The 14,740-nt window shown below is 50.6% G+C and overlaps 1 protein-coding gene across 1 annotated transcript; it reads right to left on the bottom strand.

Moving 5' to 3' along the window:
* Positions 1 to 926: 926 nt before the first annotated feature.
* On the bottom strand, positions 927 to 11,178 carry LOC142243664 (uncharacterized). Its single transcript, XM_075315794.1, has 4 exons — positions 11,012 to 11,178; positions 6,994 to 7,842; positions 6,485 to 6,553; positions 927 to 3,270 (listed from the first exon to the last, which is right to left on the bottom strand). Exons 2-4 carry the CDS (start codon positions 7,805 to 7,807, stop codon positions 2,117 to 2,119), a joined length of 2,037 nt encoding a protein of 678 aa, XP_075171909.1. The 5' UTR covers positions 7,808 to 7,842; positions 11,012 to 11,178; the 3' UTR covers positions 927 to 2,116.
* Positions 11,179 to 14,740: the final 3,562 nt, after the last annotated feature.

Below are 14,740 nucleotides of genomic sequence, written 5' to 3'. Positions count from 1 at the left end.
TATATGTGTGCCCACCAGCCACAACAAGGCAACATCTCTAATGCCTGTAAATTTAGACCTCCATTTGTCGAGCTGTATGACCGCTGCTCTCCGCATTCCCTTGTCTTTTTTGGAGCAGAGTATGTTTCCGCTTTGGTTGCTCTATACAGCAGTCGTTCGTCCAATGTGAGAGCGTCTTAACAGCCCAGTTCCCATGTTACCCTAATTCACCCCAACCTTGAGGGTCACTACAGTGCAGCGAACCAGCATTATAGGATCACAGCTATGATGTTAAGGCTATGTTCGCACAAACCTGATGAAATGTCTGCAGCAATTTGGCAGCACATGTGCGCTTCAAATCGCCGCAGAAACACTGCATAGTGGATGCAGTGTTTCAGCAGAATAAATGCCGAATTCATGTGCTTGGGATGCTGCTCCCACCATAGACAGAGTGGGAGCAGCATCCAAAGCGCACTAATTAATTGACATGCTGCTTTTTTTGTACGCACTGATTTGGGTCAAAATTGTAGCATCCAAATCGCTGCGTTAAAAAAAGCAATGTGCGCATGTATCATGCACAATCTACATAGATTGTGCAGGAGGCGTAAGACGCATGCATTTACGCTGCAGTGCAATACGCAGCGTAAATGCATGCAATTACGCAACGTGCGCACGAGCCCTAAGGGTGTGTCTCAATTCTGAATGGAACCATTAGCATGCAGCAGAAATAATCCCATTCAGAGGAGACCCATAAATTACTGCAACTAATCTGCACCATGTAAATATCCTCTTATCCATCATGGAACCCAGAACCATAACACTCGCACCAGAAAAATAAAGAGTTCCAATGTTTTGTGAAGATTTACCTCTGCAGTGATGAATACTGGGTCGGCTGTAACATTTCCTTACATAAGAAAACGCAAAAAGAGAAATACTAAAAATGCATCCTTTATTGCATGAAAAGATTAAAATATCAATTCATCTAATGAGAAGATGGTCACGCGAGAATAAAACTCTCAAGCTCAATCCATTTTCGTCCAGTCGTCGCTCGTCGTCTCAGCAAATCGCTAAAAGCCATCCCTCTCTAATTCTCCATGCTGAACGTTTCCAGGAACAGCCCTGGGTGTCAGGATTCAGTAACAGGGTCCCATTGGGACAGCCTCTAGATTGCAAAAAACAAAACAAAACACCTTATCCTAAGGGGATCTTATTGTAGAAAACTAGAAATGTTTGTTTTTAATCTTTTAAAAATAAAAGCTTTAAATAAAAAAAAAAAAAAAATATTCTGAGATTCTCCACCCCTCCTCTAACCTGAACGCCGCCTTTATACAATACAGTGATTTCTACTCACGCTACATTTCCAAAAATCCGCATTTCCTTCCTCTACCTCTCGATGTGGGAACCTAATTTATAATGAACAAGAAAATATTCTCTTGTATACAGCCTAATGAAGTTGGTAAATGATGTCGGGATAGAGGAGTCCACCCCCAGTGAAAAAAAACAAAAATTCTTGGAATGCAGCAGCACAAAATCGTTTTAAAGGAGTCTGTCAGCAGAAGACGACTGTGCAAGCGGAGGAGACGTGGCAGAGCAGTTCAGTGCTCATGTGCACCCATCACTTCCTTCTCTGAGCTGTCAGTCAAGGAGGAGGAAGGCAGAGATAGATGCAACAGAAGGAGGCGATAAGGAGCACTGAACTGCTCGGCCAATGGTGCACTGAGCACCAGCGCTTGGTTTGAACAGTCATTTTATGCTGACAGAATCTCTTTAAGGACTTTGTTATGTAAAAAAACAAAACAACTATGTACACATATACTGGGTGGAACGCACCCCCTTATAAATCCATCTGTACAAAACATCGCCGCAGCCTGAGAGCGCTCCACACGAGAACTCCCGCCACGTCCACAAACTATTTGGAATTTCCAGTCGGACTAAAAGCCTAACAGAATGGGACAAGATTTTCTTCTAATTGAAAATATAAAAATAAACTGATGTATTCAATAAGAATCCTTCCCTGTCCAGTGTGGACTACCACTCCAACCATTGCAGGAAGGGTTCGGGGCAATAACCTCTTTGCAGCCAGTGCATTAAGTAGTTTGAGCTAGCATAGTTGCTGTGGTCGAAGATGGGATAAGGTTCAGCTTTTGGAAGAAGACCCTGTTGCAGGTCGGATGGCGCGGACACGCTCCGAGGCCGGCCTGATGAGACGGGGCCGCCCTCTACGTTTTGCAGTAACTACCGGAGTACTTTTTGACGGTGTCTCCTCTGCCGCAGGACTTTCAGCATTAGGCTTGGGGGATATGGCTATTGGTGAACTATTGGTTGCTGACCCGTTAGCAGTGGAGGACTCTTGATTCTGCCGGGCAGCTGCTCTCTCCTGTCTAAGTTGGCGAAGTTCATCTCGAATGTCTGTGAGAACACCGAGAAGTTGCTGCTGCAGCTCCCGGTCTTGGTTGCGTTGCTGCTGTTGTTGCATCCGTTCTTCCTCCCATATCCCCATTTCACGATGGTATAACTGGTCCCACTGCTCCTCCAACTCAAGTAGTCGATTCATCTTAGGTCCCCAAGGAGCTTTACGATCGTCGGGGTTAAAGGCGCAATCTCCATTTGTAGGAAGGTCTCCTCCAGAAGAGGGGTCGCCATCCCCAAGCCCATCCCCATCTTCTGAGGATGAAGAGGGCAAGGAGTCATCCTGTGCATTCTCGCTGGGTGGCGGGGATTGGGATTCTCTGTCCCACTCATCTGGATTCTCTTGCCAGTTGCCTTGGTCTTCCTCTTCTGCAGGAGAAGCCTTCTCTACATCCTGACTGCTTCCCTCATGCTCCACCTTTAGTTGCACAATTCCATCTTCATTAATCATTGGAATGGCCGGACTATTGCTGCTGCTACTGCTGCTGCTGTTGCCATCACTGCTTCCGGCAGCGCTGCCCTCATTTTGCCCGCCTGGATTATCCAGTGATCCTTCCGGGGAGGAAACAATGGAGTTCTGAGACTCGCATCGCGCTGGAACCGAGACGAGCTGGGCAGTCACAACCTCCTTTTTCACACTCAGGATCTCGGGAGCAGCCGTGACGATGGCCTGCGGAGCTGGGATCAGGTTCTGGGTGGTGACCAGGGTGCACACTTCTTTTAAGCCAGGCCAAGTCTCCGAAAAGTTCTTTATTTGAACTTTTGGGGCAACACATATATCGCCATTCTCTGCATCTTCCGGTACATGAACGAAGGAGAGAGCAGGAGATGTGCTGACCAGAGGGGACATGACCGAAAAGTCTGGGGTAGGCCTTGGACTTGCTGTGAATAGAATAAAGAAAGCAATGTAACTACAGAGATAAACATGAAAGCCTGCGAGTAATGCAATAATCCTACCACGGACCCCATGTACGACCCACCATAAAAAACGTAATAGAAGCCAGTCCCAAAAAAAAAAAAAAAAATACACCCTCTTACCAAAATTTGCCAGCTCTGCTACATGGCACACACTTCTACAAAGCCAGGTGAATCCAGAAAACTTTGCCAACAAACTCCCAAACCCCTTTTGAAAGCACGTTTAACATTTTTTAGGCTTTGTGCGCACTGGAAAATGGAATTTTCTTAAGAAAATTCCGCAGGCATTGAAAGAAAGTAAAAAACCGCGGCAAACCGCACCAGAAAACCGCATGCGGTTTGCTGCGGTTTTACCGCGGTATTGTTTGCGGTATTGCCGCGTGCGGGTTGGTACATGTGCTTTATTGCATTCAATTGCAATTCATTGCAATAAAGCACATTGGAAGAAAAAAAAAGTAATTTCGTTCTGAGATAGATAGATACATAGAGAAATAGACAGATAGAAGAATATATAGAAGAATAGATAGATAGAGTCCCTGTGAGCACACACTGCATTTCTCACGGTCGGCAGTGAGTTCACATTACCGGCCGTGGGAAATACCCTGGAGTTACCTCTGCTGTCTCGCTGCAAGGCTGCATTCAGAGCTGTGTCAGTTGCGGCTGGATGCAAGCATCGGAGGACGTGGATTACGCCAGAGCTGTGTGGATTACGCCGAAGCTGTGTGTTTCGGGAGGGGTTAATAAAATGGTGAACCAGGAGCTTTTTTGTGTTTTATTTAAAATAAAGGATTTTTAGGTGGGTGTTCTTTCACTTTACTTACGGGTTTGATCATGTCAGCTGTCTCATAGACGCTGCCATGATCAAGCCTGGACTTAGTGGCGGCGATCCGCCACCATTAACTCCTTACATTACTTTGATTGCCACTGCATCACGGCAACAAGAAGAGCCGGGGGCACTCCAGGACTGTCGCATAATGCATGCGACAGTCCCGGGGCAGCTGCGGCTGATATTCTCGGCTGCGGGAGGGGGGAGGGAGGCGGGGGACATTAACCCTGCCCCTCGCCCTCCCCAGCCTGAGAATACCGGGCCGCTGCTGTGTGTTTACCTCGGCTGGAAGGTAAAAATACGGCGGAGCCCACGTGTTTTGTTTTCTATATTTCCGTTTGCTTTCTATGTGTATTCTATATGTCTGTGTTCTATGTCTTTGATGTCTGTGATCTGTGTTTACTCTGCTCCGCTTCCTCTTCCTGGCATAATGACATCACTTCCCTGCAAACCGAAGGCAGCGATGAAACATTACCGCAGATATACCGCGAAATACTGGAGGGAATAACGCAGGAAAATGCAATGAACAGCACAGAATTTGCTGCCTGCGTTATTCCCTGCGGGATTTCACGATTACATTGGAGTCAATGTAGTGAAATCCCGCTGCGACGTGCGGAAAAGAAGTGACATGCAATTGTCTTTGCTGCGGGAATCCCACAGCAAAACATGCAGCTGTCAAATTCTGCCTAGTGCGCACAGGATTTTTTTTTTCCCCATACGATTTGCTGGTGATTCACTGCAGAGAGGTTATGAACATTTTCTGCAGCGAAAATGCAGCAAATCCGCAAAAAATCTGCGGCAAAAAACGGCAAGTGCGCACAGGGCCTTAAAGTGTTTGTCCAGCAAAACAAAATGTTTCCTTGTCATTGATGAGTTATATAAAATGGCACACATATGTACACAGGCTACTGACTGCTCATTTCCATAGCCAAGCCAGACTCCCTTCTCATCTATGCACTGGTCATATTATAGAAGGGGGCTGGCTAAATAGTGTACTGAGCACAAAATGATGTGCAGACAGCAGAAATGCTCCTGTTTGCAGCAGAAAACCAGAAGTGAAGGTGCCGGGATTGCAATAGGGGCACGTGCATCTTTCTTAAAGTTTATTTTATGTATGTCTGCCTGGGTTTTTTTAATGTTAGTTATTGCAGTCGGAGTGTGACATTTTCAGCAGAAAATTCATCAATTGCAACGTTAAAAAATAAAAAGTCGCAAAATTTTTGCACAAATGTTCGGAGTGATTTTTATGTATGTATGCCGATAGTGTGACAATTTAGTGGAAATAGGAACTTTGTGTTAACAAGTTGCAAAAAAAAAAACCCCAACTTTTGTTTTTGTGCAATAGTGTCATGTTGAAAAATGTGGTGCAAATAAAAGTTAAACACCACGAGACAAAATCTGATTTAAAGAAAAAAAAAAAAAAAAAAGTGGTTATGATTATGCCCAACTGCAACTAATACCGGTGTGCAGATCCATATCAATGCAGTATCTGAGGCTCACAGTTCTGTAAGCAGGCCTTAAAGGGTTTGGGCATCTTTAAGGGCACTTTATGTTTTCATAAATTCGTGCATTTTGTCTGGAAATCAAGTTTGTAATAAGGTTTCATTTAACAAAAAAAAAAAACAAAAAAGATGTTTGAGAGTTTGCCTTCTCCATCCTTTATGTATCACTGTACATGATAGACGGCAGACTGAGCAGAGATTCAGCAGTGAGCTCGTTCTCTGCTCCCAATATATCTCATCTCCATCCTGTGTGCGTCACTGAAGACTGCAGAATATGTTCAAAGAAAATATTCCCACAAGGACTGATTGTCACCGAACACATATGACCAAGTTGAAATTCTGCACTGTGTGCACTAAAACAGGCCTTCATTTGTTAAGTGGTTGCTCAGCTATCTAATTTTGTATGGCCTCCTGCAGAAGAAGGACGATGAGAAGAGAAAGAAGTGCTACAGACCAGAGATCGAGCTCACTGACTGGTCACTGAGATTTCGAATCTGCAGTCGTCTACGTACACTGATACATAGAGGATGGAGAAGTGTTAGAGAGCAGAGATCGAGCTCACTGACTAATCAATGAGATTTCGAATCTGCAGTCTTCTGTGTACACTGATACATAGAGGATGGAGAAGTGTTAGAGAGCAGAGATCAAGCTCACTGACTGACGACTCATTCTGAGATTTGTGACATTCAGTGATACAGAGAATGGACAGGAGATAAGATGTCTGTCAGACGTGGAAAAAAAAACGCTCAATATTTTAATAACTATTAACAGGACTTCTCAAAGAAGAAAAAAAAAAAAAAGTTATCTATGGGCCGAATCTGGACCTGAATGAATGGAACGTGCAGATACTCACCGGTGGGGCCCACCATGTCACCGCCCATTTCTCCTCTACATGTGAAGAATATGGATTGTCGGGGGACACCTGGAAGAGAAGGAAACGGACGTCATCAGTACAAGTCACAAAACCAAACTTCTTAAAGGGAAACTAAACCTTCAGCCCAACTTCTATGCAGTTATATAAAGTCTATTGATCCCTGTTATCAACCATTTCAGGGTAGGAACAGTCCTCCCGTAGACCGATGAATACAGTCTACCACTCTCTGTTATCAGCCCTTTTAGCTTGGGCAAAAACTTGACTACAGGACACGTAAACAATCCATATCAGCCCCTCTTATAAACGCTCCAGTGCTGATATAACCTCCAGACATTACATATGTGACTGATATCAGCTCCCCTTATAACGCTGACTTGTGGGTGATGTAAGGAGCCACTCATCTCTCACTTGCATGTCTTCCCCCAGGAGAGCGCTCAACAAGGGGCTGCAGGCCACTGACCGCCCCCATTAATTATCAGGCCACTTACCGGGCTCCATGTACATGCCCTCCTGCTCCCCGTCCAGCGTGCAGTGGTGCCCTATAGTGGATGCCACCAGGTCCTCCATTGCGGTGAGCTTAGAGTCAGTTATTGGGGCCGCCCCGGGTGTGGGGGTCACTTTGGTTCCAGTTTTCCGTTGGGTGATCTTCCTCTTGACCTCTAGGCGTAGGTCCCGCCATTTGTGTTTCAGATCGTCGATGCTGCGGGGCGTGTACCCCAGCTCATTGACATTTTTCTGTATCTGGGTCCATAGTTGGCTCCGGCGCTGGTTCCGGCGGGTGGACTCTGTGCGCAGCGCCTCTGAGCCGTACAACGCACTGAAATGTGTCACCACATCCCGCACCAGGGTTTCCGTCTCTTCATTGGAAAAGTTGGCTTTTCTTTTCCTGCCAGGGAAGGTCATCGATCCGAGGGGCTGCAGGAGGACATTCTCCTTGAGCTGTATGGTGGTGATGAGGGGAGTGGTTGGTAACGTTATGGTTGACGATGGTACATCGGTGGACGATGGCAGATCTGTGGATGATGGCAGCTCTGTGGATGATGGTAGATCTGTGGATGATGGCAGCTCTGTGGACTCAACAGGTGTGGGGGGCGACATGTCCATGGGTTCTTCTTTTGGTACCAGTTTAGGTTCTACCTTTGGAGAACTGTCTGAGGTGTCCGTGCTCGGGGCGGCAGGCGGAGCCGGGTCCGAGGAAGAAGTGTCAGATTCCGTCATCATAGAGGCCTCCTGGATAGAGGCCTCCTTTCGTACCACTGCTCTGGTGCCGATTCTCCGAACGGGGAGGCTTCCGCCCGACATAAGGGCGTCTGGAACCAAACACTCAGGATATAGATCTGCAGTGGGGGAAAAGCAGGAGATACATCAGAATTCAACCTCACCATCACCTATAGCAGTGCTCCGGACCAAAGCAGCGCTCGACATCTCTGCACTGGGGCGGCTGCGCAGCCATAGATTTATATTCTCCCAGAAACTCATGCCCGCTGGTCCGGTCACTTGTATAACATATAAAAACAGTGCAGCGCAGCCCCATCATTTCTTTGTCTGGACACATTTTAATCACTTGTTATCACTTTTCAGATGGGGGGGGTGGGGGGGGAATGTGGAAAAGAAAGCAGCAATTCTGACGCTTTGTATTTTTTTCACTTTGTCGCGCATCTTAGATTAATATTGTTTAATGGTTTTCAAATTTTGGCCAGGACCCCCGCTGGGCGAGGGCCAGGAAAGGCGTGACCACTGGAGGGCGCTGTGCACAATATTCAGAGTGTGGCGTCTCGCCATACCCGACCAACACGCCAGGAGTGACAGACGGACACACAAGGGGGTGCCCCTTTAAGAAGTCCAGAGACCGTAAGGCCACAATTATGGGAATGATGTGGCCTTGATCACAGTTACCCTATGGGTGATGGGGTCACAGGACAAACATGCAAAATAGATGGGGCCCCAAAGTGCGAGCAGCCACGTGGGGCAGGATGTGGCGCTGTGTGGCACGTGAAGGGGAATGGGGCCAGAAACAACCAATGTTATATAAATCATATGGTCACAGGGTCATCACCATATCCACCCAAATATATTGAGGGGTCCGCGCCGGCAGCTACAAGGCCTCAGCACTTTAAGGGCAGCAACAAGAGCAAATTCATCAGCTACAACCTAGAAACCACGAGTCTGATGGGTCCACAAAAAGCAAGAGAACAGAGCGCAGCAGACAACAAGTGAGGGCTAAATACAAGAAAGATGGCGCCAGCCCCGCCACGAAACCCGACATACTGTGCCGGCAGCTGATGTGGGGCCAAAGTGCTGCCATCTCCCAAATGTTACTCCCCTACAAGAGCGTTACCCATAGCAGTGCCTCCCTCCCCCCACACAAAACCTATATCCCCTATATACAAGGCCCAGCCCCCAGAATACCCCCATATACAAAGCCCCTGCCCTCGCCCCAAGTAATCACCCTCCCCCAATATACAGAGCCCTCGCCCCAAGTAATCACCCTCCCCCAATATACAGAGCCCTCGCCCCAAGTAACCGCCCTCCCCCAATATACAGAGCCCTCGCCCCAAGTAACCGCCCTCCCCCAATATACAGAGCCCTCGCCCCAAGTAACCGCCCTCCCCCAATATACAGAGCCCTCGCCCCAAGTAACCGCCCTCCCCCAATATACAGAGCCCTCGCCCCGAGTAATCTCCCCAATATACAGAGCCCTCGCCCCGAGTAATCTCCCCAATATACAGAGCCCTCGCCCCGAGTAATCTCCCCAATATACAGAGCCCTCGCCCCGAGTAATCTCCCCAATATACAGAGCCCTCGCCCCGAGTAATCTCCCCAATATACAGAGCCCTCGCCCCGAGTAATCTCCCCAATATACAGAGCCCTCGCCCCGAGTAATCTCCCCAATATACAGAGCCCTCGCCCCGAGTAATCTCCCCAATATACAGAGCCCTCGCCCCGAGTAATCTCCCCAATATACAGAGCCCTCGCCCCGAGTAATCTCCCCAATATACAGAGCCCTCGCCCCGAGTAATCTCCCCAATATACAGAGCCCTCGCCCCGAGTAATCTCCCCAATATACAGAGCCCTCGCCCCGAGTAATCTCCCCAATATACAGAGCCCTCGCCCCGAGTAATCTCCCCAATATACAGAGCCCTCGCCCCGAGTAATCTCCCCAATATACAGAGCCCTCGCCCCGAGTAATCTCCCCAATATACAGAGCCCTCGCCCCGAGTAATCTCCCCCCCATATACAGAGCCCTCGCCCCGAGTAATCTCCCCCCCATATACAGAGCCCTCGCCCCGAGTAATCTCCCCCCCATATACAGAGCCCTCTCCCCAAGTAATCCCCCCATATACAGAGCCCTCGCCCCAAGTAATCCCCCCATATACAGAGCCCTCGCCCCAGTATCCCCCCCCATATACAGAGCCCTCGCCCCAGTATCCCCCCCCATATACAGAGCCCTCGCCCCAGTATCCCCCCCCATGTATACAGAGCCTGCACCCCAGTATCCCCCCGTGTATACAGAGCCTGCACCCAAGTATCCCCCCGTGTATACAGAGCCTGCACCCAAGTATCCCCCCGTGTATACAGAGCCTGCACCCAAGTATCCCCCCGTGTATACAGAGCCTGCACCCAAGTATCCCCCCGTGTATACAGAGCCTGCACCCAAGTATCCCCCCGTGTATACAGAGCCTGCACCCAAGTATCCCCCCGTGTATACAGAGCCTGCACCCAAGTATCCCCCCGTGTATACAGAGCCTGCACCCCAGTATCCCCCCGTGTATACAGAGCCTGCACCCCAGTATCCCCCCGTGTATACAGAGCCTGCACCCCAGTATCCCCCCCGTGTATACAGAGCCTGCACCCCAGTATCCCCCCCGTGTATACAGAGCCTGCACCCCAGTATCCCCCCCGTGTATACAGAGCCTGCACCCCAGTATCCCCCCCGTGTATACAGAGCCTGCACCCCAGTATCCCCCCCGTGTATACAGAGCCTGCACCCCAGTATCCCCCCGTGTATACAGAGCCTGCACCCCAGTATCCCCCCGTGTATACAGAGCCTGCACCCCAGTATCCCCCCGTGTATACAGAGCCTGCACCCCAGTATCCCCCCGTGTATACAGAGCCTGCACCCCAGTATCCCCCCGTGTATACAGAGCCTGCACCCCAGTATCCCCCCGTGTATACAGAGCCTGCACCCCAGTATCCCCCGTGTATACAGAGCCTGCACCCCAGTATCCCCCGTACACAGATCCCTCCACCTATATACAGAGCCCGCACGCACCCCAGTATCCCGCACATTATCCCCCGTATAGAGCCCGCCGCCGAGTATCTCGCATATCATCCCCCCATATTCAGAGCCTCAGTATCCCCCCTAATATCCCCCAGTACACGGGGCTGCACGTTTCGGAGGGTCCGGCTGCGCCCCTCCCCCTCAGGGCGGCGGGTCTTCCATGTTTTCCCGGGCACTGGCCTCCTGCTGTCCGGCTCATGCTCCGGGCTTCATTGTTCTCTCACCGTTGTGTCCTCCGGGAGACGCGGGCGGCTTCGCCCGTGCAGTGTGAGCGGCTTTCGGGCCCGGTGTGCGGAAAAGCGCGGGGTTCAGCGGGTGTCCGGGTCACAGCAGCCCGCGGAGCTCCAGCCCGAGCATGCAGCGTGCGGCTAATGGCTCCCGACCCAGAGGAACTGGCTGCATCATTTCCTCCCCCTCCCCCACGGCAGCGCCACCTACCGGAGCTTCCAGACCACGCATCGCGGAACTGCTGGTGACGACACCTGGTGGTGAGCCGAGGTAACGCGCTGCTAGTTGTAATATAGCGACACCTGGTGGTGAGCCGAGGTAACGCGCTGCTAGTTGTAATATGGCGACACCTGGTGGTGAGCCGAGGTAACGCGCAGCTAGTTGTAATATAGCGACACCTGGTGGTGAGCCGAGGTAACGCGCTGCTAGTTGTAATATAGCGACACCTAGTGGTGAGCCGAGGTAACGCGCTGCTAGTTGTAATATAGCGACACCTAGTGGTGAGCCGAGGTAACGCGCTGCTAGTTGTAATATAGCGACACCTAGTGGTGAGCCGAGGTAACGCGCTGCTAGTTGTAATATAGCGACACCTGGTGGTGAGCCGAGGTAACGCGCTGCTAGTTGTAATATAGCGACACCTGGTGATGAGCCGAGGTAACGCGCTGCTAGTTGTAATATAGCGACACCTGGTGATGAGCCGAGGTAACGCGCTGCTAGTTGTAATATAGCGACACCTGGTGATGAGCCGAGGTAACGCGCTGCTAGTTGTAATATAGCGACACCTAGTGGTGAGCCGAGGTAACGCGCTGCTAGTTGTAATATAGCGACACCTGGTGGTGAGCCGAGGTAACGCGCTGCTAGTTGTAATATAGCGACACCTAGTGGTGAGCCGAGGTAACGCGCTGCTAGTTGTAATATAGCGACACCTGGTGGTGAGCCGAGGTAACGCGCTGCTAGTTGTAATATAGCGACACCTGGTGGTGAGCCGAGGTAACGCGCTGCTAGTTGTAATATAGCGACACCTGGTGGTGAGCCGAGGTAACGCGCTGCTAGTTGTAATATAGCGACACCTGGTGGTGAGCCGAGGTAACGCGCTGCTAGTTGTAATATAGCGACACCTGGTGGTGAGCCGAGGTAACGCGCTGCTAGTTGTAATATAGCGACACCTGGTGGTGAGCCGAGGTAACGCGCTGCTAGTTGTAATATAGCGACACCTAGTGGTGAGCCGAGGTAACGCGCTGCTAGTTGTAATATAGCGACACCTAGTGGTGAGCCGAGGTAACGCGCTGCTAGTTGTAATATAGCGACACCTAGTGGTGAGCCGAGGTAACGCGCTGCTAGTTGTAATATAGCGACACCTGGTGGTGAGCCGAGGTAACGCGCTGCTAGTTGTAATATAGCGACACCTAGTGGTGAGCCGAGGTAACGCGCTGCTAGTTGTAATATAGCGACACCTAGTGGTGAGCCGAGGTAACGCGCTGCTAGTTGTAATATAGCGACACTTGGTGGTGAGCCGAGGTAACGCGCTGCTAGTTGTAATATAGCGACACCTGGTGGTGAGCCGAGGCAACGCGCTGCTAGTTGTAATATAGCGACACCTGGTGGTAAGCCGAGGTAACGCGCAGCTAGTTGTAATATAGCGACACCTGGTGGTGAGCCGAGGTAACGCGCTACTAGTTGTAATATAGCGACGCCTGGTGGTGAGCCGAGGTAACGCGCTGCTAGTTGTAATATAGCGACACCTGGTGGTGAGCCGAGGTAACGCGCTACTAGTTGTAATATAGCGACGCCTGGTGGTGAGCCGAGGTAACGCGCTGCTAGTTGTAATATAGCGACACCTGGTGGTGAGCCGAGGTAACGCGCTACTAGTTGTAATATAGCGACGCCTGGTGGTGAGCCGAGGTAACGCGCTGCTAGTTGTAATATAGCGACACCTGGTGGTGAGCCGAGGTAACGCGCTACTAGTTGTAATATAGCGACGCCTGGTGGTGAGCCGAGGTAACGCGCTGCTAGTTGTAATATAGCGACACCTGGTGGTGAGCCGAGGTAACGCGCTGCTAGTTGTAATATGGCGACACCTGGTGGTGAGACGAGGTAACGCGCTGCTAGTTGTAATATAGCGACACCTGGTGGTGAGCCGAGGTAACGCGCTGCTAGTTGTAATATGGCGACACCTGGTGGTGAGCCGAGGTAACGCGCAGCTAGTTGTAATATAGCGACACCTAGTGGTGAGCCGAGGTAACGCGCTGCTAGTTGTAATATGGCGACACCTGGTGGTGAGCCGAGGTAACGCGCAGCTAGTTGTAATATAGCGACACCTAGTGGTGAGCCGAGGTAACGCGCTGCTAGTTGTAATATGGCGACACCTGGTGGTGAGCCGAGGTAACGCGCAGCTAGTTGTAATATAGCGACACCTGGTGGTGAGCCGAGGTAACGCGCTGCTAGTTGTAATATAGCGACACCTGGTGGTGAGCCGAGGTAACGCGCTACTAGTTGTAATATAGCGGCACCTGGTGGTGAGCCGAGGTAACGCGCAGCTAGTTGTAATATAGCGACACCTGGTGGTGAGCCGAGGTAACGCGCTGCTAGTTGTAATATAGCGACACCTGGTGGTGAGCCGAGGTAACGCGCAGCTAGTTGTAATATAGCGACACCTGGTGGTGAGCCGAGGTAACGCGCTACTAGTTGTAATATAGCGACACCTGGTGGTGAGCCGAGGTAACGCGCAGCTAGTTGTAATATAGTGACACCTAGTGGTGAGCCGAGGTAACGCGCTGCAAGTTGTAATATAGCGACACTTGGTGGTAAGCCGAGGTAACGCGCTGCTAGTTGTAATATGGCGACACCTGGTGGTGAGCCGAGGTAACGCGCTGCTAGTTGTAATATAGCGACACCTGGTGGTGAGCCGAGGTAACGCGCTGCTAGTTGTAATATAGCGACACCTGGTGGTGAGCCGAGGTAACGCGCTACTAGTTGTAATATAGCGACACCTGGTGGTGAGCCGAGGTAACGCGCTGCTAGTTGTAATATAGCGACACCTGGTGGTGAGCCGAGGTAACGCGCTGCTAGTTGTAATATAGCGACACCTGGTGGTGAGCCGAGGTAACGCGCTGCTAGTTGTAATATGGCGACACCTGGTGGTGAGCCGAGGTAACGCGCTGCTAGTTGTAATATGGCGACACCTGGTGATGAGCCGAGGTAACGCGCTGCTAGTTGTAATATAGCGACACCTGGTGGTGAGCCGAGGTAACGCGCTGCTAGTTGTAATATAGCGACACCTAGTGGTGAGCCGAGGTAACGCGCTGCTAGTTGTAATATAGCGACACCTGGTGGTGAGCCGAGGTAACGCGCTGCTAGTTGTAATATAGCGACACCTGGTGGTGAGCCGAGGTAACGCGCTGCTAGTTGTAATATAGCGACACCTAGTGGTGAGCCGAGGTAACGCGCTGCTAGTTGTAATATAGCGACACCTAGTGGTGAGCCGAGGTAACGCGCTGCTAGTTGTAATATAGCGACACTTGGTGGTGAGCCGAGGTAACGCGCTGCTAGTTGTAATATAGCGACACCTGGTGGTGAGCCGAGGTAACGCGCAGCTAGTTGTAATATAGCGACACCTGGTGGTGAGCCGAGGTAACGCGCTGCTAGTTGTAATATAGCGACACCTGGTGGTGAGCCGAGGTAACGCGCTACTAGTTGTAATATAGCGACGCCTGGTGGTGAGCCGA

This window comes from Anomaloglossus baeobatrachus, chromosome 6, assembly GCF_048569485.1.
Source record: "Anomaloglossus baeobatrachus isolate aAnoBae1 chromosome 6, aAnoBae1.hap1, whole genome shotgun sequence".
NCBI classification, from domain to species: domain Eukaryota; kingdom Metazoa; phylum Chordata; class Amphibia; order Anura; family Aromobatidae; genus Anomaloglossus; species Anomaloglossus baeobatrachus.
The sequence above is the reverse complement of the archived record's forward strand: the minus strand, read 5'-3'. Positions and strand labels throughout refer to the sequence as shown.